This window comes from Eupeodes corollae, chromosome 1, assembly GCF_945859685.1.
Source record: "Eupeodes corollae chromosome 1, idEupCoro1.1, whole genome shotgun sequence".
Taxonomy (NCBI): domain Eukaryota; kingdom Metazoa; phylum Arthropoda; class Insecta; order Diptera; family Syrphidae; genus Eupeodes; species Eupeodes corollae.
In genome coordinates, this window is record NC_079147.1 from 113,966,511 (window position 1) to 113,993,888 (window position 27,378).

General features: G+C 29.8%; 2 protein-coding genes across 2 annotated transcripts in view; one reads left to right on the forward strand and one right to left on the reverse strand.

The window, feature by feature from the left end:
- Positions 1–1,781: 1,781 nt before the first annotated feature.
- LOC129941730 (uncharacterized) lies at positions 1,782–3,063 on the forward strand. Its single transcript, XM_056050435.1, has 3 exons — positions 1,782–1,828; positions 1,882–2,056; positions 2,107–3,063. Coding segments are annotated over exons 1-3 (936 nt in total). The 5' UTR covers positions 1,782–1,826; the 3' UTR covers positions 2,866–3,063.
- Positions 3,064–14,828: 11,765 nt separating this feature from the next.
- LOC129939549 (uncharacterized) overlaps positions 14,829–27,378 on the reverse strand; it is a 71,819-nt gene continuing 59,269 nt past the window's right edge. Inside the window, exons 2-6 of the mRNA XM_056047591.1 lie at positions 16,124–16,201; positions 15,865–16,046; positions 15,596–15,794; positions 15,426–15,532; positions 14,829–15,356 (exon numbers count right to left, since the gene is read on the reverse strand). Of these exons, the coding sequence (XP_055903566.1) occupies positions 15,234–15,356; positions 15,426–15,532; positions 15,596–15,794; positions 15,865–16,046; positions 16,124–16,201 (689 nt within the window). The 3' untranslated portion in view covers positions 14,829–15,233. The remainder of the gene's footprint in view (positions 15,357–15,425; positions 15,533–15,595; positions 15,795–15,864; positions 16,047–16,123; positions 16,202–27,378) is intronic.

Consider the following 27,378-nt stretch of genomic DNA (forward strand, 5'->3'; position numbering starts at 1 on the left):
AATGAAGAAAAAAAACCCCTAAGGTGTGGACGGAATCTGTGGACCCACTTTTTGTACTTCTCTACCATCGTAATGTCATGTTTGATTAAAATCTCGAGTTCGACAATTTTTACGAATGCAATAGGTACTTGCCATATAGATATAGTTAATAGATGTAGCAAGTAAAGATCTGAATAGATGGTTAGAAAAAAATCTCTATAATCGACAGTTTTCGTCTGAAATAGATAGCAATTGTAAACTGTTGAGCATTCTTGAAAGTATTGCGATTGAATTGATTAAGGGGTAAAAAGCAAAAAAAAAGAAGGTATACAAAATTTTATACACTGTCGGAAAAATCCTAGGTATATAGTAACATTTTTGCCAATGTCCAATACGGATGGACAGTGGCATCGGGGGTGGGTTAAACTTTAACGTTTAGGAGCAGCATTGCTATTTCTGGGTATTAGTTCAACTTGTCTTTCACTTTCTGCATTATTCAAGGTCTTGGCTATTCTCTAAACTACTTCTTTATAATTTTGTTTTTTTTTTCGATCCTTTGTTGCTTTACGGGAAAAAAAATATTTTTGAAACGGGGATAGGTATAGACAAGAGTGGTATTTTTACTTTCAGTTATTCCTGCATAAAGTGTTTCAGTAGTAACTTCAATTACAGGCTATAGAGGCTGTCAGGCTTTTGTTCTTAGTCCGGATACTTCTCAATCCATTTACACTTATAATACTTGTTAAATTTAGAAACGAAGCTTGGACTAAAGCAGCTTATCCCGAAATCATCCATTCATCTACAGCAAGGATCGGATGGTCCTTTTGCGATAAGTGCATTTTTTGCCTTGATGGATTCCTGCAATTCAAGGTAGTACTCGGTCATATAAGAAATTAAGTTTCATCTGGTTGCTTTTTCAGAACCTGTGGTTGGATTTCGGGCATTTCACTGCAAGTATTTAATGTTTCTTCTTTTTTTCCTGTCAGGAATTTTGTTGTTTACAAAATCTTTTCAACCTTCAACTTCACTAAAAAATTTGAAAACCTTTGATAAATATATATATTTTTTGTTTTTGGACAGCCAGTAGCACTCCAAAAAAATACAAATGCTTAAAAAAGAAAGTCACTCTTTGGTGTGGATTATGGACTGGCTGAATCATTGGGCCGTATTTCTTCATTTATGGTAACAATAGCAACGTTACTGTGAATAATGAACGCTACCGTGCGATGATGACATTTTTTTTTTGGGAGAAAATTGTTGAGTTTATCTTACATAAAATCTGGTTTCAACGAGACTGTGCCGCATGCAAATTAGCATGTTCCGCACCATTATAAAGTCCGATCGAAATGAAAAACGAAAAGTATAGAAAAAACCCACTTTTATCATCCTGAATCTGTGTGAACAAAGCTCTCTTCCCTAATGGTCGAGAGTGACTGACTTATTCTACTTGTACAATACGAATATGTTTGTTAAAAACAACTACACGTATGGCTTAATTGAAAGGCCAGTTCAGTAGGTACACAACGTGTCCATATCGTGCGGTTTAACGCCTCTAGACTATTTTGAGCCATGTTAAGGTTTATGCATATAAGCGACAAGCCCTGTTTAATTAATTCAATCGTAACCATTGGAAAGAAGGGACGCCGTAAGGCGTTGAACGCCAAAAAAAAAACGACAGTGTGAACTTGGTATTACGTAAGGCGTTCAACGCCAATTAAAAGTCAATTTATCGACTCTCTCTTGTGGAACGCATTCACATTTCTTTTTTGGTTATTCCGGTAGGCCTTTATCTTAAAAAAAAACGTCAAAAGTTATCGTCGGAAAATTTGTTGACGCCAGAAGTAAAAATGTAAGTTTTTTTTAATTTATTTTAGTTTTTATAATTTAAAATTGTTCATTTAGGGTAAAAATTACAACCCAAATCCAAATGCGACGGATGGTCGAGCTCATGGAGGAAAACGAGCACCTCGCAAAAAACTACAAAAGAGGTTATGAAAAGTCTTTGGGGTGGGAGTCTGTTGCTGAGATTTTAAATAGTCTTGGGCCACCTATGAGAAAAGGAAAGGAGTGGCAGAAAGTAGGTATATGAATTTTTAAACTTAAGTTAAAATTAATTTTTGTCCTTAGGTCTGGTTTGACGCCAAGTTTAAAGTTAAACAAAAGCTCTTGTTTAACAAAAAAGAAAATGAAGCTACAGGAGGAGGGCAATACAAAAAAAAAACTTTTAATGACTTGGACGAAGCCATAATAAGGATATTGTCGTTGGACTTGGTAGTCAATCCGACAGGATACGCCGCAGGTGGTTCATTTCATTTTGCGTCCCGATCCCCAATCGCCCAATCGACCCCGCTGAAATCTGCAAATGTTTCAACGGCAAATATTACAATAGCCACAAATGCATCATCGTGCCCAGTAAATGATATGCCTATTGAAATAATTAGCGGGGTCGATGATGATTTGACACACATTTTGGGCGAATTTGAGAAGCAGGAAAATGATGAAGAGTTGTGTGATGAAGCTCCGAGGCCCAGACCAATAAAAAAGGAAAAGGAAAATGTTTTTGAAACTATGCTGAAAAAACAAACTGAGGTTCAGGAAAAATTATTTTCTAAAATGGAAGAAACCTTGAGAGACATAAATCAAAAGCTGGGAGAAAATGTGACATCGATTTCTGGCATCGAAAAGCATCTCAATGAATGTGCAAGATATGAAAGGAAAAACTTTCATCTCCGAGAAGAGAATCTTAAAATGGTTAAGATACAAATGGAGCGCGATGTCAGGCAAAGAGTGCAATCGAATAATTTAAAAATAAAAGACTTGGAAGTTAGAAAGAAGCAGCTTGAACTCGAGGAACGTAAACTTGTTTTAATTAATTACATACTTTGAATCGGGCAAATCAAAAGGATTTGCTTTAGATCGAATATATCTTCTATGCACTATCAAATCTTGCTTTTTTTTTCTTCCTCTTCGTCGTCACTACGAATCCACGAAAAATAACTTGCTACACTATACATTTTTCCGTTTCTTTTTGTATTTACAAGAAATTTAAACAAATTTTACAAATTAAATTTCAGAAAAGAAATTATTCAATTTAAAAACAATTTTGAAGTTTGAAATGTCAGCTGTTGTAGTGGATCGTATGTGGAATGTAAGAGCGAAAGAAAGTCCGGCGTTTGAGTTACGGAATACCAAAGAAAAAACGAGACGCCACGACAAACGACACTGGCGTTTAAAAAAAAACGCCTGTCGGAATAAGCCTGATACATTTTGTAGAGTCAGGGTGGAAATGCTGTTTTCTATCCACTCGGGAAGAGACCTTTAGAAGAGGAAAGATATAAAAAATACCAAGTGGTATTATAAGGGTCAGCGGATTTGTGTACATCAAGGCCTTTCAGTACTCTTCGAATGCGAAAGAAGATTTATTCTATAAAATCTTTGCGTCCTTAAGGGGGTATTCTGGTCTAGAGACATGAATTTTTGGTAATTTTTGAAGAGCTGTAGAAAAAAGCAAGCAACAATTTTACCATCAATTTTTTTAAACATTATTTATTCGCATTAGAAGCATACAAAAAAAAATAAAAAAGTAAAAACAAATCAAAATTCCGTTAGTTATCAGCTGATGGAGTGGTGCGTCTCAAAAATTTGGTACGTGACCATACCCACGATTTTAACTCTCCTAGAAAACTGAAATCAAAAACTAAAAAATATTATTAATCTACAATAATGTCGCAATGTCTGGAACTACGGAAAAGTTACAAACATTTATTTTTATAAAATGGCGACTGCCTAAAGAAAAAAACAAAAATTTTACCACTCTTTTGAACATTCTTCGACTTGTTAAAAATAGTAAAAATTAAAATTTATGGATGGCCGTAGTTTTAGACGTAGACAAGTCCCTAAAGATGACTCTCTTAAAATTTCAAGTAAATCGGTTCCGCAGAACCTGAGAAATCGTGGGTATCAGATTCAAAAAGATAGTTCTGAGAAAAACGAGTTTAAGGTACCCCATTATGTCTTTTGTTCCATTAGTTGCAGCCCAACCGATTTGGGTGGCTGCTCAGCAAAATACTTCTTTCTCCGAAAATAATTTGAATTTGGGAAAATCCTCTCGTAGACATATTCTTAAATAGTTAAACTATGAAAATACGAACAAAAAAAAATCGATTTTTTTTTTATTTCTAGACCAGAATACCCCCTTAAGTAAGGGAGGACTCATGGCAATCTCTGGTAGTTTTGAATTAACAGCACGGTGCTACAAGCAAATTGGCTCTATCGAACTAACATGAAAAGCTTCATTGAGAACGAGCGTTGTTACCGAGGATAGCCTGGTGTAACGTACGTTTTCAGAAGAGACTTCCACATACTTTTGGGTGTAGTAAATAAAAATTTTAAGAACTTGGCTTTAAAAGTTGAGTGCCTTAAGTAGAATCAATATTGCAATTTTGTTTTTCGATAGCCAAGGAAACCAAAACAGGTATTCCCCCATTTAATTTCAACAGCATTCATTAGTTTTTGTCTTCTTTTACTAATATTAGAAAAAGGTTTAAATTTTTGCTAAAATAATGATTTAAAAGAAATACGCATCCAATTTTCAAAACTGAGCACATATTTTAAACCATTTGTTTGAATTTTGAATACTTACAATTTATTGCTCTACCTTACCTTCGTTAACTTTTGAAACATTGATTAGATTTGAAATTTTATGAAACGATAATTTTCCCGGTGTCCCAAAAATAAATGCACGAATAAAATGAAAAAAATTTCGTTCGTAAAGTCTTGGAACGTTATATTTCGATATGTTTTTGTATATTCAAAGTTTGTATGGTTTTGAATGATACCATTGTGTAAAAGGTTAATATCTGAGATGCATACGAATTCGTAACGTAAGAGGGTAAGACTTATCCGGTTGTTGTATTTGCTTTTACTTCAAAGCGACATACGAGACACCTAGGTTTTGTATGTGAAATCGTTAGTAGTCTCAGGCGGCATCTAGATATTTTTCGATGCACTATTGTTCGAGAAACTGATTTGCGGCCAGTAGAATAACGATTGTTGATTATTCAAAACCCGTGTTTTTATATACAATGTTCAAAAATAAGGAAAGACTATGGACTACCTTATCCTTCGGGACATCAGAGCCAATAATGTCTTTGTATATGCAAAGATAATGTGGAATATGGTTGCCCTAAGGGTTTCAAATAACTAGAGTACAAAGGTTATAGTTTGTTTATAGTTTGTCTGCTATATAGGAACATTGGTTATTTTCTATACAAAGATGAAAAGGCCAAATTTAGGTGAAATTAAAAGAATGTATATGTAATGGTCTTTTTGTTATTATTTTTTGAATATCGATGTGTTAGTTTTTTTTATTCCCAGAAAGCTTTTCGTGCCTTTTCAAACGAAGTCTTTTAAATTTTCATATTATTTTTTTAAACTGACAAAACTTGTAATAACAATTAATTGTATGCTTTTTTTAGTTTCTTGCTCAGGTATATATACGCAATATTGAATTGCATCTATGGGGAAACCAAAACAGAATTGTTGCTAACTTTCAGTTATTTTTTTATAAAAATTCAGTTAAAAACTTTTTTTTACAAGACACGAAATCCTACAAATTATCAAAAAAACTTTTCTGATAGAATTTCACACAAAGTATGTTATTAATATTTTGTATAAGTTAAATAAAAATCAACAGACTTGCAATACAAAAATTAACAAAATGTATCAAATGAATATCGGACATAGTATATAGCAAAATGTCGAAGTTTCAGACCTTCATATCGTCCCTCGATTTTTCGCAGTTTAGTATTTTTAACTTCCCATAGAAAGTTATTGTAATGGGTCCGATTTGTCAAATTGAAAATTTTGACATTTCTCGACGTTTCAAGGTCCCTAGAGTCGAAATAAAAGATTTTTAGATAGATGTTTGTCTGATGTACGTCCCTACGTCCGTTCGCGACGTTTTTTTCGTTGTCCATAGCTCAAGAACCAGAAGAGATATCGACTTCAAATAAAGTTTGTTATATAGATTTTATGCAGAAAGATGCAGAAAGGGCTCTGAAGAAAATTGCGAGAGTGGTTTTCTTACCATACCAGTTTTAAAAAAAGGTGAACATTTTGGTTAACACTAAATATCTCATGAACCAAAAACGCTAGAAAAATAACGTTTTTAACATCTGGTAAGATTCTGAGAAAAATCGAATTGACAGTTTTTTTTTATAAATTTCGACTCAAATATCTTATTTTAAGAAAAATCGAAACAAAAATAAAAACCTATACAAGAAAATTAATAAATGTTGGTATAAATTGATTTTCAACTCAAATATTTTTTTTAAAAATTTGAGATTATGGCCTCCAAATATTTTTAACTTATAAGAAATATTGCATTCAACATTATGAAAATTTTGAGAAATATCGAATTGGCATTTTTTTATACAAAAAATGAATACCTAAACAAAAAAAAGGAGTGGGATGTGACCCACACTGATAACTTCCCATCCCGTCTGTCGATTTGTCTTGCTTAAAAGTTTGTCTATATGTACTCGTATCAAGTTTTACCAAATTTGCGTACTATATTTTGTAGATTTTATTTTTTATGGAAAAAACGGACTGTTGGATTTTTATATACAAATTACTGAATATCGAAAACAATATTTTCTGTGAAATAAAATAAGTTTGAAGCCAATATTTTTAATTTTTGAAAAGCTATTTGAGTCAAAAGTAAATTTTTACCAAGTTTTAGTATTGTTTTTTTTTTACAGTTTAATTTTTTGTAAAAAAAACTGTCAATTCGATTTTTCTCAACATTTTCAGAATGTTGAAAACAATATTTCTTATAAGATAAAATAAGTTTGAAGCCTCAATTTTAACTTTTTGAAAAGATATTTGAATCGAAATTCAATTTTTGCCAACTTTTGTTATTCGATTCGATTTTGTTCAAAATTTTACTGAACGTTGACAACAATACTTTTTGAAAGATAAAAGTAAATTTAAGCCAATATCTTAAAGTTTTGAAAAGATATTTGAGTCGAAAATCAATTTTTAAAAACTTTTTAATTTTGTTTAGGTTTTTATTTTATGTAAGAAAACTGTCAATTCGGTTTTTCTCAACATTTTTCAGAATGTTGAAAACAATATTTCTTATAAGATAAAATAAGTTTGAAGCCTTAATTTCAAGTTTTTAAAAAGATATTTGAATCGGTATTCAATTTTTACCAACTTTGAGTAATGTTTTTTTTAGATTTTTATTTTTTATAAAAAAAACTGTCAATTCGATTTTTCTCAAAATTTTATCAGATTTCAAAAACATTATTCTTCGTTGCACAAAATTGTTTTAGAGATGAAATCATATTTTAGTCGTTAAATTTTGGAGGTGACAAATTTTTTTTTCAATTTTTTTGATTTATAAAAAAAACCCTTACAAAGATTTTTTTCAAAAAATATACTTCCTTGAGATCACGTTACAGTTTATTATATAAAATTTAATTCAAGTCTCTAGCATTTTTGGTTCGTAAGATATTTAGGGTTAACCAAAATTTTCACTTTTTTTTTAAATTGCTATGGTAAAAAAACCACCCACCCAATTTTCTTGAGAGCCCTTTCTGCATCTTTCTGCCTTATTATCTGTATAACAAAATTTATTTGAAATCGATATCTCTTCTGGTTCTTGAGCTATGGACGACGAAAAAAACGTCGCGAACGTACGAACGTACGTACCCACGCACGCACAGACATCTTTCTAAAAATCTTTCATTTCGACTCTAGGGACCTTGAAAAGTCGAGAAATGTCAAATTTTCAATTTGTCAAATAGGACCCATTACAATAACTTCCTATGTGAAGTTAAAAATTAATATAAGTTGGTTAAAATTGATTTTCGACTCAAATATCTTTTTTAAACCTTGAGATATTAGCTTTAAACTACTTTTATCTTTAATGTAATATTGTTGTTAACATTCAGTAAAATTTTGGGAAAAATCGAATAGACCGTTTTTTTACAAAAAAATAAAAACCTAAAAAAACAATACTAAAATTTACTTTGACTCAAATATTTTTTCAAAGAATAAAAATCAAACTTCTTTTATTTCATAGAAAATATTGTTTCTATATTCGGTAGCTTTTTTTTATAAAAATCCAAGAGTGCGTTTTTTCACAACAAAAAAAATCTACAAAAAAAAAGCACACAAATTTGGTAAAAATTGATGTTCGGTTCTTGATATCACTCTAATTAATTTCATTCATCAAATTTGTAAAAATTAAAGAAATGCTACTAAAATTGGTAAAAATTTGTTTTCGACTAATAACCTATTTAACAAAACGAGATTTTTAAACTATACTCTTTTTTTATCTGAAAAATATTGTTGGTAATTTTTAAATTTTTAAGAATAATTCAACTAACAACTTTTTTAACCCAACACGAAAACCTACAAGCTTTTAAGCAAGAAAAATCGACAGACGGGATGGGAAGTTATCAGTGTGGGTCGCATCCCAGCCTCTTTTTAGAATTTGTAGTCTAGTGTCAGCTTTAATCTACGAATAAGCAGACTGATAATTATTGAAATAGAGTAGACAACCAGGAAATTCTTCATATCAGATTACATTTTAATTTCTTTCGAAAAAATATGACATTTTTCTAGCAATTTCTCATTTTCTATGTTATTTTCATCATTATTTTTGTAGCGTTCTTCAAATTTATTGAAATTGCAACTAAAGCAGAATATATTATTTTTGGAAAATAGCTACACAATTTCTAACATTTCTGCACCAACAATCCTCTTATAAAGTATTGTATTTTAGCCCTTGAATGTGGCATATTTAGAAAACTGTTGGAATACTTTCATATTTAGGTTGTCGTCCAAATTAAACAGTTAAACCATATCTTCCTGAACAACAGTCTTCTTAAATAATCCAATAACTAAAACTTTTATTTTAAGCCCTTGAAAGGTTACGGTACACATTTGACATTATGTTATTTACATTTCCGCAGCCTCCTTTACTGAACATTAAAGAACATTTTCAAGCGGTTTACACTCGTCTTATGTTAAGTGTGTCAACAAATGTGCTTGACCCCCTTTTACCAGGCCAAATTTCGTTCCTCAATAAAAATAGGTTCTAACATCTACTCTACAATTTTGCCAGTTCTTTCGATAGGAAACAAATAAAACACAATTTAAAAATACAACAATTCATTTATTTGTTTTATGATTCGTTTTTATCAAACGAGTCACGTCATTTTTCAAATACATTAAGAAGAGGAATATTTCATTGTTTTGTTTTGTAAAGTATTTATGTTTTTTAAAGTTACAATAAATCCATGGGTTTATTTTGTTATGTTCACACTAACACATTTAAAGCTCTTCTTTTATTTAATTCTGTTTTATTTTATTATTTTATTAAACTTGCTTTACATGTATACTGATAAGTATTTTACCTGTATTCAAGTTTAATTATATAATTGGTTGGTATGCAAAATGTAAAAAAACATATACTGATTTATTTTATTAAATTAACCTCTTATAAATATTGTTTTTCAATTAATAATGTTTAATAAATATTTGTATTACATTAAATTAAGTTACATTTATTTAAACTTAAATTAATTTAAATTTATTGCAAGAAATGGACGGCCGTTTCCGCTTTTCTGGTTTTAAGGAATACAAATTAATTTAAAAATTTTTATTGATTCAAACACAGTTGAGAGAGATCACATTCCACGAATCTAATGATAAACACAAGAGTTACAAAATATTATTTTAATTTCATACTAAAATGTTATGTTTAAACTTTTATTTAATCGAAAATCAAAAATGATACAATCGTTTTTTATCAGTTCAATTTTCGCCTCTTTTAGATTAATGCAATTGATACCGATAAATCCTCAATCTTTAAATCAAAAATATAATAACTTATTATTGTTTAATGAATGGGGTATTGATTTTGTAATAAAACGTATGTTATAGAAATTACGTTTATAAGCTTAAATAAAATAAATCTTATTAAATAATAATTCATAATTGAAAAATGAGATCAACGCTAATCTTGCCAAAGCACACTTAACATTTCGTTGAAAACAAGTAAAGGAAACCAGCACTCTTAATTTTAAAAAAAATCTACAAAAAGGGTATGGTAGTGGAAAGTCACTAACTAGTTTAAAACAATTTGAAAATGTTTATTCTTATTGGAAGACCCAATAAACATAATGTACAAAATTGAATGCAACACCTTACGAAAACTCGAATTTAAAACAAAATTTACGATCTTCGAAAATGTACGTGGGTTGCTAGGTCCCTTAATAGACCACGTGTACTGTACAGCCCAACAGTTAGCGGAAGACCTAAACTGTTGCAAGGCAGATATTACCACCATAGAAGAAGTGCGATGGGATGTACCGGGTAGACGCAAACTAAAAGATTGCTATTTATACTGCAGCGACTGCTACTGAAAACAAAGGCAGTATCTTTTTAGGTGAGGATTTGTTGTTGGAACTATACTCAAGTAAAAAGCCTTAAGTTTCAATATCAGAGCAATCCGCATCGAGGCTAAATTTGCCAACTTAACCCTAATATGCGTGCATGCAATAACAGAAGAGAAAGATGAAGACAACCACGATATATTCTTCGAACCGTTATGCCGTATTATGTGCACCTCTGAAGCCGTTCTTCAACAACCTGATAGGTCCTTATCAGTGTGGCTGTTATGTCCACTATTGACGAAATATTCACAGCAACTTCAAATCGATACCCCTGTTAAACTTATCCGTAAGTTAGCACGACGGCGACGGAGAATGCACGCTGCTCTATCAAAGTGGTCAAAGATCTAACTAATGCATTTGATGTCCAAAAAGGTTTTAGACATGGCGATTCATTGTCAGGCCACTTTTTCAAAATCGGAAAAAATTGTGCAAAACTCAACCGTCAACACTAGAGACACAATCTTCCAAATGTCCATCCAATTACTCGGATACGCCGATGATAGTGACATATTTCGAATATCAAAGTTTGATGTCAGTGGAGCGTTTTCGAGAATTGCGACGAAAGTGGAGAAGATGGGTTACGCGGTCGATAAGGGCTACACCAACTGTACAGCGACACTGACCTGGTTAAAAGAATAAAATTCCAACGACTTATAGGCATCATCGCTTCAGCCCGGAGGGTCTTCTAATCCAATCCCGTGGGTCGCCGCAGTAGAAGAAGACCGATAGTCAGGTGGCGCACGCTGGTGGAAGAAGACATCAACCAACTTGGCATGTGAAACTGAAGACAGCTACCTACGGACCGAGCTAGTCGGTTGAGGCCCAGGTCTGCTCGGGTTGTATTGCCTCTTTAAGTTAGTAAAATTTTGTGTGCGAATACAAATTTTTTAAGAGCATTTAGTCTCAAGTGTCTAAATGAATGTAATCTTATTTTTATTTAACATTTTATCTGTCAAAGAATATAGAGTGGAAAAGCCTTTCCAATTTTAAAGAATAGAATATGCAGGAAATTTTCGAAAACTTGTAAAGATCGATTACAAATAAAGAGTTTAAAATTTTCGCGAATGTCTTCAATTAAAATCATTAACCTAAAACTATTTCTTTTGTCTTTTTTTATTTTAGGGTAAGCAAAATTCTTCTTCTACGTGAAAAATATTAAAATATGATTCTAGCTTTTCGAGGGTCCTTTCCGACATTCTATCGTAATTGACATTTGCAACTAAAAAGACAACTTAATTATTAAAATTTTCTAGTAACACATAGAGTCTGGAAGGCTATTGTCATGTCTTGACTTAAGCGTAGTTAATAATTTCCAGTACTGACTACAGCTACAAGTTGTTTCAAGGATCAGCAGTAAGCGTTTTAATTGTCGTTTAGGATACAAATTATTTTGGCGCTTAAGATAAATTGGCGGGAAGGGCCCGATATGCTTGGCAAGTGTTGATGGGTCGAGGTACTTACAATTGTATAATGTATTAATCGCTTAGACTTAATTGTATACGATAAATAAATAATTTCTGAATCTAGTTATGGGAATAAAGAGATTAGTTTAAATCGAAGAAGGTATTAAAACGCGTAATCATTCGTATTCGGTTTGTTTCGATATAGTTTGGATAATCCATTGTTTAAAAAAGGAAAAACAGGTCGGCAGATTAACCCATTTAGTAAAATAAATATTAAATCTTAAAGAAATTTTACCTACAAAAGACAAACAATTTTAAAAATTTTAAAAAAGGAACATTATATAGTTATTGTTTTTTAAATAACATGTTTAAAAGTTTAATTTATTTAAGAAAACTTTTTGATCATAAGATTAAAATAGGATTTTTGTTTATTAAATCAAATATGAAAATTGTAAGCTAACTTACTTTATTGTAAAAGTTACAAACAAAATATATTTTGGCCAATATTTTTGCATTATGTATAGAAAATTTATAAAACTGTTTTTTCATTTATAAAAATAAATAAAACAGTAACTTTGTTTAATTTTGTATATGAATAGGAAGATGTTATAGTTTAGATTAAAGTTTAAAAATGCATCCTTTATTATTAACTTGGTCTTAGTTTTATGACTTATGAGTTTTGTTTGTAGTGGATATAAGTTCGGTGGGCGTGTTGTTCACAGTTTTTTTGTTGGTTAAAGTTTTTCTTTGTTTAAGTTGTATAGTGTTTTTTGTAACCAAAATATTAATGTTTGTTTGTTTGTTTTTTTTCTTTAATTTATTAAATATGTATATTATTAAATAGTTTTTTGTTTTAAACTTTATTCTGTTATAGTTATAGAATATTTTTAAATATCAAATTTCTTATGGTGTTTTTCTTGTTTTGAAAAGCGTCTTTTATTTTGTTCTTAATATATTTTGATGTTGTACACTTGTATATTTTAATATTTGTATAAGATAATTTCTTTTAGGGCTTGAAGCATTTTTAATGAGTACAATTACATGGGTTTTATTTAAAAAAAAAATAGTATTGGTTTTGTATATTGTTTTTCATGTTTTAAGTATATTATATAATTGTTCAAATTTAATGATACTTACAAGGGTAAAGCATAAATGTTTGGATTGGAAGGATGAATTGACATCATGTGAGGCAAGTGTCTTAAACCACTCAAAATAAAATGATGTTAAATAAATACACTATAACAATGAATTCGCTGCACATTCAGCAAATTTTCTTAATTTATTTTATATAGGTTGTTTTTGTACAAAAGATTTTTAGTTAAAGTTCATAATAATGCATATCATTGCCCTTCTATTGAAACTTCCTAAATTTTGAAATCAATACATAAATTTTATTTTATAATTTATTAAAAGAGGAACGTCTTGCTAAAGGAGTTTCAACAGAATATAAATTTTGAGATTTAAATAAACTAGGCATATTTATCCGACTTTTGCTAAATATGGACTAAAGGAATTTTCATAGAACAACAATGATATGGTTGGAAACATAAAAGGTATAGAAAGTTTTTAAACAAATTGTTATCCAATAAAAAGGCTAGCTCAAAATTTAAGAATTTTGATGTCAAATAATTTGAGAATTTAAATCATTAGTTAGTCAACAAATTATAAAAAAACGACTTCTTAGTTTAACCTCTCACATATAATCGAACACTAGCTGTGTTTGCACTGTAGTACTCGTAGCTCTGTTACGGTATGTTTCAAATCAAATGATAATGATATTATAAGTCTTGAACTACAGAAGACTTTTACTTAAATTTAAAGTAGTCGAAATAGAACCAAAAGGAAAACATAAATCTTTGGTAATTCGAAAATTGGGTTTGTTGCATATCCAGTACGGTAAGTCAGTACGAGAAAATTGTGCGTAGGAGCCCTTCCATAGTTCATTCTACATAATTTCACAAATTAAAATCGAAAATAGGATTCATAATGTGAGCAGCAAAGTAAAAGAAAAGAAACGGGAGGCGAAAGATGAGAAGCTTCTTTTAAGGCTTAATTAAATTTTGTTCTTATCTTCGGAATCTATACAGATTTTTTTTTGAAATAGACCACGAGTAAAGAGTCAGTAACAAAACCGTCAGAAGAAAAAGCATCACCATCGAAAAAAAAGCCATGTTGTAAAAGTTATACATCAGTGACAAAATAAAAAGGAAAGACTTTGCTAATGAACTAATGGACATATAACACAGGATACGTCTTCTTGGAATAAGAAGGTTCCACACTCAGGCTTAAAGCATGGTGGTTTTTTGTCAACGTATGAGTACGTGTTACAAGTTATGGTGAACGGAACTAACATTTTGTAGAATGTAAAATATATCAGTTGACTGACATCAAAAGTTTGAAATTACATTTGTGGAGGAATGGTAAAAAATAAGTCCTGAAGTGTGTTAAAAACTTGTAGTCCCTTCAATTGCTCGACGCCCTGAGAAGGCGCCTAAATCGAGAGGATACACAATTAAGAACTTCATATTAAGTTCCAATTATACGTGTAAGGTGTTAAACTATAGATCTGCTTATTTGCTGTTTAATGGCTTAATCTAATTTTTTTTAAGTGTTTAAAATGTTTTACACTAACATTTTCTCGGAGAAAATTTATATTTCGTGAATATAATAAAAGAAAATATAGTTGAAATATATTCGAGTTATATAAAAAAAATGATTTGGCATAGTTCCTACACATTTTCAAAACATACCCAACAACTCCAAAAAAAAAATTAAAAATGTCAAATCATCCTGACCGTACCTATAAATATACATATAAATTGAATATAATAGTATATACTTTTTTTTTTATAAAATTTGGACTTATTAAATATTTGATTTGTTACATTTTACGTCCAATCAAAACTAAAGCTAATTTTTATTATATTTTTTTTTTTTTTTGGGAATTAATGTCCCATTATATTGTCTAACTATTGGCTTATGAAGCATGCATTACATTCGGTTAAATAATCAATTTGAAACTTTTAATTCATATGATTAAACAATGTCAATTTAATCTATCTATTATAAAATAACAACATGATGTTTAATTTGTGTGTCTGCAGCATGACATCAGTGTTTACGGATATACGCTTCAAAAATAAAATAGTTTTAGCCTATCTAATGCATACCTTGATATAATATCGATTTTAATATAATATATAGTATAGACCATTATTTTTGTATATATATTTTTTGTATAATATATTTCCATAGCGATATGTAATGTTATGTTATTTGTTTGTTGTTGTTGTTCAAAGTATAGTAAATTTTATATTTAATGAAGATGATTTTGATTAATGGTGGTTTTAAATCTCAGTATATAGAAGTTAGTTTGCAAAGATTAGTTGTTAACTTCGTGACAAACTTCCATGTAATCGGGATCATGCATGATTCCTTTTATCATATCCTTCAACATTGTGTAACGTGGAATGATTGGATACATTTTTGAGCTACCGTATTCATCCTTGAGTAAACAAAAACATGATTATTTTAGAAAACTGCAAAGATATACATTTTTAACTCTAAAGCTTACTTTTAAAACTCGTATTAAATGTCGCAATCCTAGATACTTTTTTAGAAGTCTATAAAGATCATTGATGAGTTGGGTGTTCTCAAGCTCTATTTGTGCTGTGGTCATATCTAACAAAAATAAAAAACAGTTTTAACGCTGACAAACAAAAATATTAAAAGAAAAATTCATACGTTCAAGACGTTCCATTCGTTCTCTCCTTTCGGCAGCTTCCTCGGCTAGCTTTGCAGATGTCTTGACACCCTCACCTGATTTCTGGGTTTTCTCCATTATCGAGCAAGCTCTCATAACATACGAGGGAACTGTTTCTTGTTTCTCTTGACGTGGAATGTCTATAAGCGTCCAATATTGTGTTTCAAGTCGTATGACGTCCTTTATAACAAGAAATTTATTAAAAATTATTTATAGTTCTTATTGTAAACTTAAATTCTTGATTTTAGACCTTTATCATTAACTTTAACATCGGGTATCGCTGAAACATATTACGCTGACTTTTCGAGTCACCGTATTTGTTCATTAAAGTGACAAGCGATCCTTTAGCAGTATCGTAGGATTCTTCCAAGCGCAGTCGCAACGCTCGTAGTCTCTCGTTTGTTTCGATAACTTCTTCCCTGCTCATACCACCTAAATTTCGGTGAAAAAAATTAAAAACAATTATTCAATAAGAATCATTTAATTAGGGGGGATGTAAACTATTTTACTCGGAGCTCCTTCATCTTTGACATCTTGTACAATACGACGAACACTTTGGGTGAATTTCCCCACAAAGTTGGAAGTAGCTGCAAATATAACAGAAATAGAAAAATGTAGTTTTAAAAAAAATATCTTTGAAACAATAATAATTTAAGATAATACTAAATTATTATCTCAGAAAGGAATAACCTCTTTATTACTTCTAATATTATATTATTCTAATATTTAAAAAACTGCCTGGTTTCTTAAAGTATTTTAATTATAGATGAAAATGTATTGAAACATAAATTCATAAGTCATTTTTTTAAATTCTCACTTTTGTCTTATGAAATTATTCTGTAAAACATTAAAAAACTACATTAAGGTATTCTAAAAACTTCTTAAAGCAACATTAAGTTGTGTTAATATCTTTTATATATTATGAAAAGAAAAATGGGAATGTTGTTCTACCTTTTGCTTATGACTGAGATTTTTCGTTGAGAATATAATTTGTTCGTATCGAAACGAAGCTGTTAAAAATAAGTTTAGGCAGTATATGGCAATAAAAGTTGAAATAAAACCAAAATTTGATTTGTTCCATAGAGTTGATAATATTTAATTTGTTTATTTTGTTTAGTGAATGAAATTAATGCCAACAATTGTTATGTACAACGTTGAAAATCATTTTATATTATGGAAACAGAACTGTAAAATATGGGTCTTGGGCAGTAAAGTAGTAAGTAAAAGGTTCTTTCAAAGACAAGAGTTTGTACTATATTTGTTCAACAAAAAGATGAAACGCATCTATGTGGTTTTAACGTTTGAACCGACCTCAAAAATGTTCATACCCCAGATTACATATGGGACCCTTGTTATCCTTGATTCAGTATTTATATACAAATGTAATATTCAAAACATTTCGTCTTTTTTTGTTCGAATTCTTAAAGGTGTTTCTAATGCTTGGGTCGCTTATTACAAGCCGATTCAAGAATTTTTTTATTTCTATAGGTGTATTTTTTTGGCACAACAACGAAAATAATTGTTGAAATGACGAGACGAGTTTTTAGTTTTCCCTTTTTCACTCTATGAGAACTTGTTACTTCTTGGAGAACTTGTTACTTCTTTAAAGTTGTTGTGCAATAGAAAATAATTCAAATTCAACGAAAGGCATATTCAGCTTTTTATGGCTTATAGAGATAGATTATTATAAAAATAAGAGAATGAAGTTTTCTGTTTAAGATATTCAGGGAACAGGTTTAAAAATAGAATGTTTTTAGTAAGCATATTTGACTTCTAGGTGACTAATTATTTTTATATGGAAGTTATTGTAATCAGTCAAATTTTTTAAAATGTTAACTTAACTCTAAGTTTCAAAAGTTTCAAGGTCTCTAGGTCTGTACATCTGAACGTCTGTATGTCCTTACGTTCGGGAAGCTTTTTTCGTCGTCAATATCTCAAGAACCAGCAGAGATATCGACTTAAAATGAATTTTCTTATACACATAATAATGCAGAAAAATGACGTAAAGACTCTCAAGAAAATTCACATAGTATTTTTTTTACCATAGCAGTTTAAAAAAAGGGAACATTTTGGTTGATTCAAAATATTTTACGATACAATTAGGCTAAGGACTTGAATTAAATTTTATATTATAAATTATGACGTGGTATCAAACTGGTTAAAGAAAAAAACTAAAACAAAAATAAATATCACCTTAAATACTTTACGAACGAAAAATGATTTTATCTCCAGAATATTTGTATGCATTTAGACATCTCGTAAAATTTTGAGAATAATCAAGTTGACAGTTTTAAACAATTTTGCTGAAACTTGATAAAAACTGATTTTCGACTTTAGTATCTTTTCGAAAATTAAAAATATTGTCTTCAAACTAATTTAATTTTATAGAAAATATTGTTTTCGATACGTGGTAAAATTTGTATAAAAATACCATTGTCAGAATTTTCATACAATTAAAACCTACAAAAATTAGTACCCTAAATTGATAAAAAATTGATATTCGACTCTAGATATCTCGTCAACAAATAAAGGTATTGACTTCAAAACGATTTCTTCCTGTGCTAAATTTTGTTTTTAACGGAGGATAGTATTAAAAGAATACAATCTTGTTTGTATTTGTTTATATAAGAAATAAAAACTATTTCCAAGGAATTCTAATAAAATTGGTAAGAATTGGTTTTCGGCTAAAAATATCGTTAAAAAAATTGATTTTGAAATCAAACTATTGCATTATATGCAAAATATTGTTGGTGATTTTTAATTAATCTTTGAGAAAAATTCAATAAAAAAAATGCTTTTTGACTCAAGTATTATGAAAACAAATAAAGATATTGACTTCAAATTATTTATCCATCATTATACCCAAAATATTGTTACGAATATTTTGTCAAAATTTTAAGCAAGACAAACCGACAGACGGGATGGGAAGCTATTAGTGTGGGTCTCATCCCAACCTCTTTTTAACTTCCGAAAGGAAGTTATTGTAATGGGTACGATTTGTCGAATTCAAAATGTTGACATTTCTCGACGTTTCAAGGTCCCTAGAGTAGAAACAAAAGATTTTTAGAAAGATGTCTGCGCGTGCGTGTGTAGGTAGGTTCGTACGTCCGTAGGTTCGGAACGTTTTTTTGTCGACCAGAGCTCAAGAACAAGAATAGATATAGACTTCAAATAAATGTTGTTATACAGATAATGCAGAAAAATGTAGAAATGGCTCTTAAGAAAATTGCGTGGATGTTTTTTTTTTCCCATAGCAGTTTAAAAAAAGGTGAACATTTAGGTTAGACCTAAATATCTCACAAATCAATGACGCTAGAGACTTGAATTAAATTTTATATTATGTATTGTTACTTGATATTAAACTGGTAAATTTTTGGAAAAAAATCCAATTAACGGTTTTTTCTAAAACAAACAAAACTGAACACAAATTTTTCACCTCGAAAATTTTACGAACAAAAACTGATTTTCATTCAAAATAATTTAGTTCCACGAAAAATAACGTTTTTAAAATCAGGTAAAATTACAAATTTTTATAAAAATTCAAACCTACAAAATATTACTAAAAGGTGTTAAAAAACATATTTTCTACTCAAATATTTTTTAAAAAATTTGAGATTATGGCTTCAAACTAATTTTGTCTTATATGAAATATTATTTTCAACAGTCGGGAACATTTTAGAAAAATCGAATTGACAGTTTTCTTACAAAAAATAAAAACCTAAAAACAACAATACTAAAACTTGGTAAAAATTTACTTTCTTTTCAAAAATTAAAAATATTGGCTTCAAAGTAATTTTATCTCCCGAAAAATATTGTTGCCGACATTTTTGTTTATATGTATATGTTTTTGTTTATATAAGAAATAAAAACTTTTAAGAAATTCTACTAAAATTGGTAAAAATTGATTTCGACTAAAATCGCTTTAAAAATGGAAAATATTGTAGTCAATTTTAAAATGTTTAAGAATAATTCAACTGACAACTTTTTTAACAAAACACAAAAACCCACACACTTTAAAACAAGAAAAATCGACAGACTGGGTGGGAAGTTATCAGTGTGGGTCGCACCCCAAGCTCTTTTTATATTGCATAATGTGACTGAATACCAAACAAAAAATGATATTAACTATATAATATTTTTTTGCAATGAAGATTATCTTTTTTGAAATCTAATGCAATTTTAAGAAAAATTGAAATATTGATTTTTTTTACAAAAAAAAAACCTCAACAAAAATTATCTTTAACATTTCCGCACGAATATCTTGGCAACAATTAAAGATATTACCTTGAAACTAATTATATCTTATAGAAAGTACTATTTTTAACATTTATTAAACTTTTTTGAAAAAAAATCTAACTGTAAGTTTTATACACAAAAAACTTATTTTCTATTCGAATACCTCCAGAAAAGATGAAGGTATTGAATTTATTATGTGCTAAATTTTGTTTCTAACGTAAGATTTAGGTACTATTTTTATATGAAATGAAAACTTTCAAAAAATTCTACTAAATTTAATAAAATATGTATAAAAATATCGAGAGTAAAAACAATTATTGAAATCAACCTAATTAAAAAAAAAAGAGGTTGGGATGCAACCCGCACTGATAACTTCCCATCCAGTCTGTTGATTTGTCTTCCTTAAAAGTTTGTAGGTTTTCGTGTTTTGTTAAAAAAGTTGTCCATTTAACTATTCTAAAAAAAATTAAAAATCAATAACAATATTTTGCGTATGATTTCAAAATCTATATTTTTCAACGAGATGTTTTAGTCGTAAACCAATCTGTACCAATTTTAGTAGCATTTCTCAAATGATTTTGTTTCTAATATAAACAAATACAAATTGGATGAATGAAATTAATTTGTCAGTCAATATGTATCTTCGGGGAGAGTACGATAACTTAGGCGACAAAGTTTAATGACGGATTTGTATAAATCAGTTAAAAACAAGCATTTTTACTATGGGAGGGGGGTCTATCTCCCCCTGTTTAGGCGGTAGGGGCAATTTAAAAACATATGTAGGTTAAATGGAAAACAATTATTAAATAATATTGGTAGTATTTACAACTAAGTTTTATACATTTTTTTAAAGCCAAAACTTTTGTCTATTAGCTTGTTTTTAATTCAAGTCAAAACTATGCATAGTTTTTGCAAACAATTGTTTAAAACTCAAAATTTGTGCAAACAAAAGTTAAAAAAAAGGTTTAAAGTCTAATTTTTCAAAACTTGAAGATTATCTACTACTGTTTTTTTTTTTGAATTTATTGCTCTTATTTGCTTTTGATCAAAAACTGAAAACTAGATGATTTTATGTCTTGTTTTTATATTAAAAATTTGAGTTTTTAATAACGTGGAGAGTGTACAAATATTCTGTAGTTAATTCGTGTTATAAAATTACATACTACTCAATTTTTTTAATCAACATCATAATTTTTTTTAAAGTCGATGGGATATGCTCGACCAACAAAGAAATCCCAAACGTACTTATGAAAATAATATGTACCAACTTTTTAGTTTATTTATTAAGTTTCCATAACTTTGATTGAAAACGAGAATAGAAGCAAAAACAATTTAAAAAATGTTCAAGCATTTCCCAGAACACTATCAAACATGGAATGATTGTAGCGTATTTGAGAAATATTCGATTTAGTCTACGATTCAATCGGAAATGAGCTGTCTATTTTATAAGGCTGATCATTATGCCATGATAAATCGCGTTTTTCTATACCAACCATATAAATTATCAGAGAAAAAAACCCTACAGAAAATGTTGGGTGATTTGAACCACGAATATTGGGAGTAGAAAATCTGCGCCTCAATTACCTATACCGTTGCAGAGTCCCATTTTAGTTCGTCCTATGTACCATTGGTTCAAGAAATGACTACAAATAAAACCTTACAAATGCAGATACGTTGTCAGCAGCAGAAAAGCAGAGATGTACGACTTGGATTTTATTTTGTGAATTAAAAAAAAAAGTGGAAAAGTATAATTTTTAATTACAAACATATAAAGTTTTCATTTAAATTTTTTTCTATGTGGCGACTTACATAGTTTGAGTCTTATTTTGTTAAATATATATTTATATATATTTTTCTGGGCTATCTTCAGCGAACTTTAGGTTCAATCCGACAGACGCACGCGACATGCACTTGGTTAAGTGATTTAAGTCATTGTGACGTAGGTAATAAAGAACTGGAATGAAAATCAAAAATGCACGATTAGGTCGCACGAACTTGATCATGTATCCAAAGAGTCTGTTTAATACTATTTTCTGTATAATACCATATGCAAAAGAAACTTGTTCAATTTTAAATTTATTTAGTTTAAATAAATTCTGTGTATATGTATAATTTTTGAATTTTGTCTTACATATATTTTTGGGATGCAATTATGTAGTGCTTATTATTTGAAATGCGTTAAAAAATGTTGAAACCTTTCTGAAATATCGAATTGGTATAGGTATGCCCCATATTTTTGTGAGTATTGAGGCAGAGGCGGCAAAAATGGGTTTAACGGTCAATGAAAGCAAAAACAAAGTACCTGTCGTCAAGAAAGAACTTAAGCATCTTGGACATAAGCTACGAACTGCGTGTGGATGTTAGCATATTTTGACTTTTCTTTCACATGGTCTTTATTTCTATTTGCAGACAGCGACGAATTGAATTACCCTTTTCTCCATATTTTCCTCAACCATGATCTTTCACACAAATACAAAACAAGAGTGGTATAATTTCAATCTCAGACAGATGGGGTATAAAGATACCTTTTTGTTAGTGAGATGTCAAAAAAGGAATCCAAATTAATAATTATAATCAATTTTTTTAAACTTTAAAATTGATTTATTTTGTTCTCGTTTTGTAGACGACTAAATTAGGTACTAGGTCTTTCCTCCATTCTAGTGTCCATCATTCTGAAGTAGAAGAACCTCATTCTGTTCCAGAGAAAGAACAAAATACAGGTAAATATAATCTTGTGTAAATAAATAAGTCTAAATTTTTTGTTTGTATGTATAAAAGCAGACAGAGGCGGACAGCTTTTGGAGCTACAAGCAAATAAGGACGCTGAAAGGAAAGGTAAGTCATTCTTTCAGATGATTTAAAACCCCAAAGAGGAACCACTCTTTTTCCTTTTTTAAGGTTGGAAACATAAATCCATTCTGCTTTTCCTGGAGGAGTGCAGAAAGAGAAAGGACCAGCTCCGAGACCCAAAAACCCAGCGAAGAACAATTTTTCAAGAAATTGCAAAATTTCTTGAAGAAGATGGGTCAATTTTTTATGAGAAGGAATTAGAAATAAAATTAAAAAATATGAAAAATCGCTACAACATTATCATAGACATTAATAGTCCTCCTTTCCTTTTGACTTCGAAGCTTAAATGTATCTCTGCTTTTTGTAAACAGATAGAAGTTGTTTTTATTTTTTGACAGCTATCTCAATACAGCTATCCAACTCGTTCAACAAGGTATCTAAAAATCTACCTATCCAAGAAACCCTATGCAACACGAGATTGAATGCAGCCAATTAATTCATTGCAGTGTGGATGGTATATGGAACGCGAATAGCGTTTGACAGTTCGTAGCAATCTCAGTGCAATACTTTACTACCAAATTGTTTTTACAAAATTTTCTTATTTTAGAGAACAAAATGCAAATTTTATTATCGTAAGATTAGTTCCAATTGGTTTCTTATAATTTAAATGTGTCTTTGTTTTAAATTGACTTTTTGAAATGTGTAACATCAAGTTTGTTCGTTTATTCGTTCATTCGTTGTTCGCTCTCCTGTGCAAGGCCTTTTACAACACCGGCGTCTCGGTCAAAACGTCACTATCGACAGATGTAACTTTAAGGTAGTTAAGCACTTCGTCTACATAGGCTTTGCTATGAATGCAGAAAACAACACCAGCGCTGAGATCGAACGAAAAATAACCGATGTTTATTTGGTCTAAGAAAGCAATTGAGTAGCAAAAGAGAAAGCCCTCTCTCGAGGGACCAAAGTATTGCTACATAAGACCCTCATCATTCCTATCCTGCTGTACGGTCCAGAAGCATGGACTATGAAGAAAGCAGATGGAAGCACCTTGGGTCGTTTCGAGATAAAAGTGGAGTGTTGGAGAAGATGGAACGATGAGCTGTACAGCAATGAAGACTTAGCCAGAAAGGTAAAAAAAAGTCTAAGATGGCTGGGTCACGTAGAGCGCATGAAAACCAATGCTTTGACCGGAAAGTTTTCGAATTCACACCCACAGCGCAGTAGAGTAAGACCTCGGAACTGGTGGTGCGCACAAGTGAAAAATGACCTCACCCAACTTGGATTGCGATACTGGAGACATCTAGCTGGGGACCGAGCTAGTTGGAGAAGTTTTTTTTTGTAAATAATTGTCTAAAATCAATTAAATAATCTAAATAATCTAGGCAAAAGTCAAATTTGAAGTATTTATCGATTTAAGCATGAAAATATTCTATCTTTAAGGTTCTCTCCTTAAAATTGGTTTTATTAATTTTTTTTTATTGATTCCTTCCTTTTATGAGCCAAGGTGTAATTCTGTAGCACTCATCTCAGAGCAAAATGATTTGACTAATGAATTTTAACTTTGTAAGACCTTTTGCGCTTAATTTGAATCTTTAGTTGAAGCCTTTACTGTACTGTTTATTTGGTCTGTGTCTATGTATTCCAACATACATAAGTATTTATGCTCCGAAAATCTTTGCAGATCACCAAAGTTTACAAATTTACCAATCCAATCAAAATATCACACACAAAAATATGAATGTTAGGTACATGCATACTGCATAATTATAAAATAGAAAAATGTCAAAGAGATTTAAGATTTTGATTCGCAAAACTCTTATCTTACCATCACATATCCCGTTCAGCTTATTTTTGCATTAAAATTAAAACAATTTATTGTTGTGGTTTATTAAACTTGTTTTTCAATCAAATTCCGGTTGTTTGACTTAAGACTAATACAAAACATGTGCGATACCGCAAAAGATAATATTTTGACAAAACAAAATTTATTCTCGATAACAATCATGATTCTTAAATTCTCAATTCTCTAATTAATCAATTTTGTGGGATAATAATTATGGGAAAATCCAAAACAAAAATTAACAAAATTTCATTATTAATATAGTTTATAGACAAGATTAAGCTAGTGAGTTAGGGGGGTGACCTTAATGTATTGCAGACTTGATGCGTCAGCCCCAATCACTGGATAAAAATCTTCGCTTAAAATAATATATTAAAAACAAAATTAATAATAATTAAACGTATATTTTACTTTAACTGCATGTGTACACAAAAAACACGGCTATTAGCGGTGCTAACAAAATGTTTCATATTAATGGCGGCTCCTTAAACTACTCGATATCCGAATAGGTGGTTTGTGTTCTTGAGTTTGTTTTTGTTCTAAAAGTTTTAAATAATGCATTTGTTTCTCACGAAGTCACGAAAAATATTTTTACAACTTGAATACAATTTTTCATTAAGTTTTTACGAGATTTTTACTCATTATATTGAAAAGCCAATCAAATATGGATTTTAATTGTTTGAAATGTCAATTTCAATTTTGTTTAAGAAATAAATTGCTACTCTTATAAACTAAATACAAAATAAACAATATTTCAGACAAAAAAGCAGATTATTTATAGATTTTCATTATTAAGTACTCTAGTTATCAATTCTCTAAAAAAAAGTGCCCGAAGCTAGTTTAAAAGTTCAAAATTAATTATGTCTCTAGCTTTCTGTAGTTAGACACAGTTTTTCTTTACCATTTTCGAGTCAAGACATAAATATTTAATTGTTGGTCAAAATAAAAACTTGGTATAAGGACACTTAACACTTTTGTTATTTTCAGGCGGTGAAAATCAAAAAATTGCCACTCAATCGGTTTTTCCATAAATCAATTTTTACCCTGATCTTAAAAGTGCCTCCCTCATTGGACCTTCCTAAAATGTATCCTTAATCGGTAAATTCAGTTAATACCCAATTAATGGTCTTTCCACTTTTTATTTGTTTGTATGACCTTAATCTACGTTAACTGAACATTTAAAAATAATTTAAATCAACCCAAACTCCAAACGCGAAAGGGGAAATATAAACCATTTGCCTCCAATTAACATTGTAAACTTTTTCTTGTGATGAGTTTTGGTTTCCGGTATTAAGTGTCCTAAGGTATGGGTTGAGATGGGCTGCACACACAACCCCCATGAGACAAAATATTCTATATTCTGGCATAGCATACGAGTATCCTAAGACTGCTCATACGGTGAAAAAGAACTCTTCCCAAAAAATATGAAATTTCGGAAAACTTACTCATCGACAGAAATGGTTTCTGTATTTAATAAATTCGTTCAAATTTGATATATTATTTTCCCACTACTTCGTATTTGTATTATAAGAAAGAACTAGATTTTACAACAAACTATAAATGTTTGTTCGAAAAAAGGCTGGGATGCGACCCACACTGATAATTTCCCATCCCGTCTGTCGATTTGTCTTTCTTCAAAGGTTTGTAGGTTTTCATGTTTTGTTAAAAAAAAGTTATCAGTTAAATTATTTTAAGAAATTTGAAAATTACTAACAATATTTTGAATTTGATAAAAGAGTTTGATTTTAAAATCTATTTTGGTAAACGAGATTTTTTATTTTTTACCAATATTAGTAGAATTTCTTTAAAGTTTTTATTTCTAATGCAAATACAAATTGGATGAATGAAATTAATTTGAAGGCAATGATTTCTATTATTCAAGAGATATCGATAACCTATATCAATTTGTACGCATTTTGCGTACTATTTTTTGTAGATTTTAATTCCTTATAAAAAAAAACAGACTGTTGGATTTTTATAAAAAAATTACTGAATGTTGAAAACAATATTTAGAAAAAAATAAAATTAATTAGAAGGTTATATCTTAAATTTTTAAAAAGATATTTGAGTCGAAAATCAATTTTTACGAACTTTTATTAACTTTTGTAGGTATTTATTTTTTGTTAAAAACTGTCAATTTGATTTTTCTCAAAACATACCGAATGTTAAAAACAATATTTCTCATAAGATAAAATTAGTGTTAAGCCAGATATTGGCTTGTCTTGAAAAGACATTTAAATCGAAAATCAATTGTTATACCAATTTTTGTTAATGTTTTTTTTATTTATTTTATTTTTTTTCATAAAAAAAAACTGCGACTTCGATTTTTCTTAAAATTTTACCAGATGCTAAAAACATTATTTTTGTTGCCTAAAATTGTTTTGAAAATAAAACAATTTTTTATTGGTAAAATTTTCGAGGTGACACATATTTTTTCAGTTTTTTCGATTTATAAAAAAAAAACGTTAATTGAATTTTTTACAAAAATATACTGGTTTGGTTACGTTATAATATACAACATAAAGGTTAATTCAAGTTTCTAGCATCATTGGTTCGTGAGATATTTAGGGTTAATCGAAATCTTCACCTTTTTTTAACTGCATTGGTAAGAAAACAACCTACGCCATTTTCTGTGAAATAAAATTTATTAAGTCAATATAGCTACTGGTTCTTAACATATGGACGACGAAAAAAAGCTTCCCTATCGTACGGACCTACGAACGTACGTACAAACTCACGCACAGACATCTCTCTGAAAAGCTTTTATTTTGATTCTGGGGACCTTGAAACATCGAGAAATGTCAAAATAATAAAATAACCGATGACAATAACGTCCTATGGGAAGTTAAAAATCCAAAGTGGCAACACTGGTTATAAATTGAACAGTTTACATTTCAG

Coding starts and splice junctions, on each gene's coding strand:
- LOC129941730 (XM_056050435.1), top strand. Junction 2,057..2,106: donor AAGGAAAGGAGTGGCAGAAA/GTAGGTATATGA, acceptor TTTTGTCCTTAG/GTCTGGTTTGACGCCAAGTT.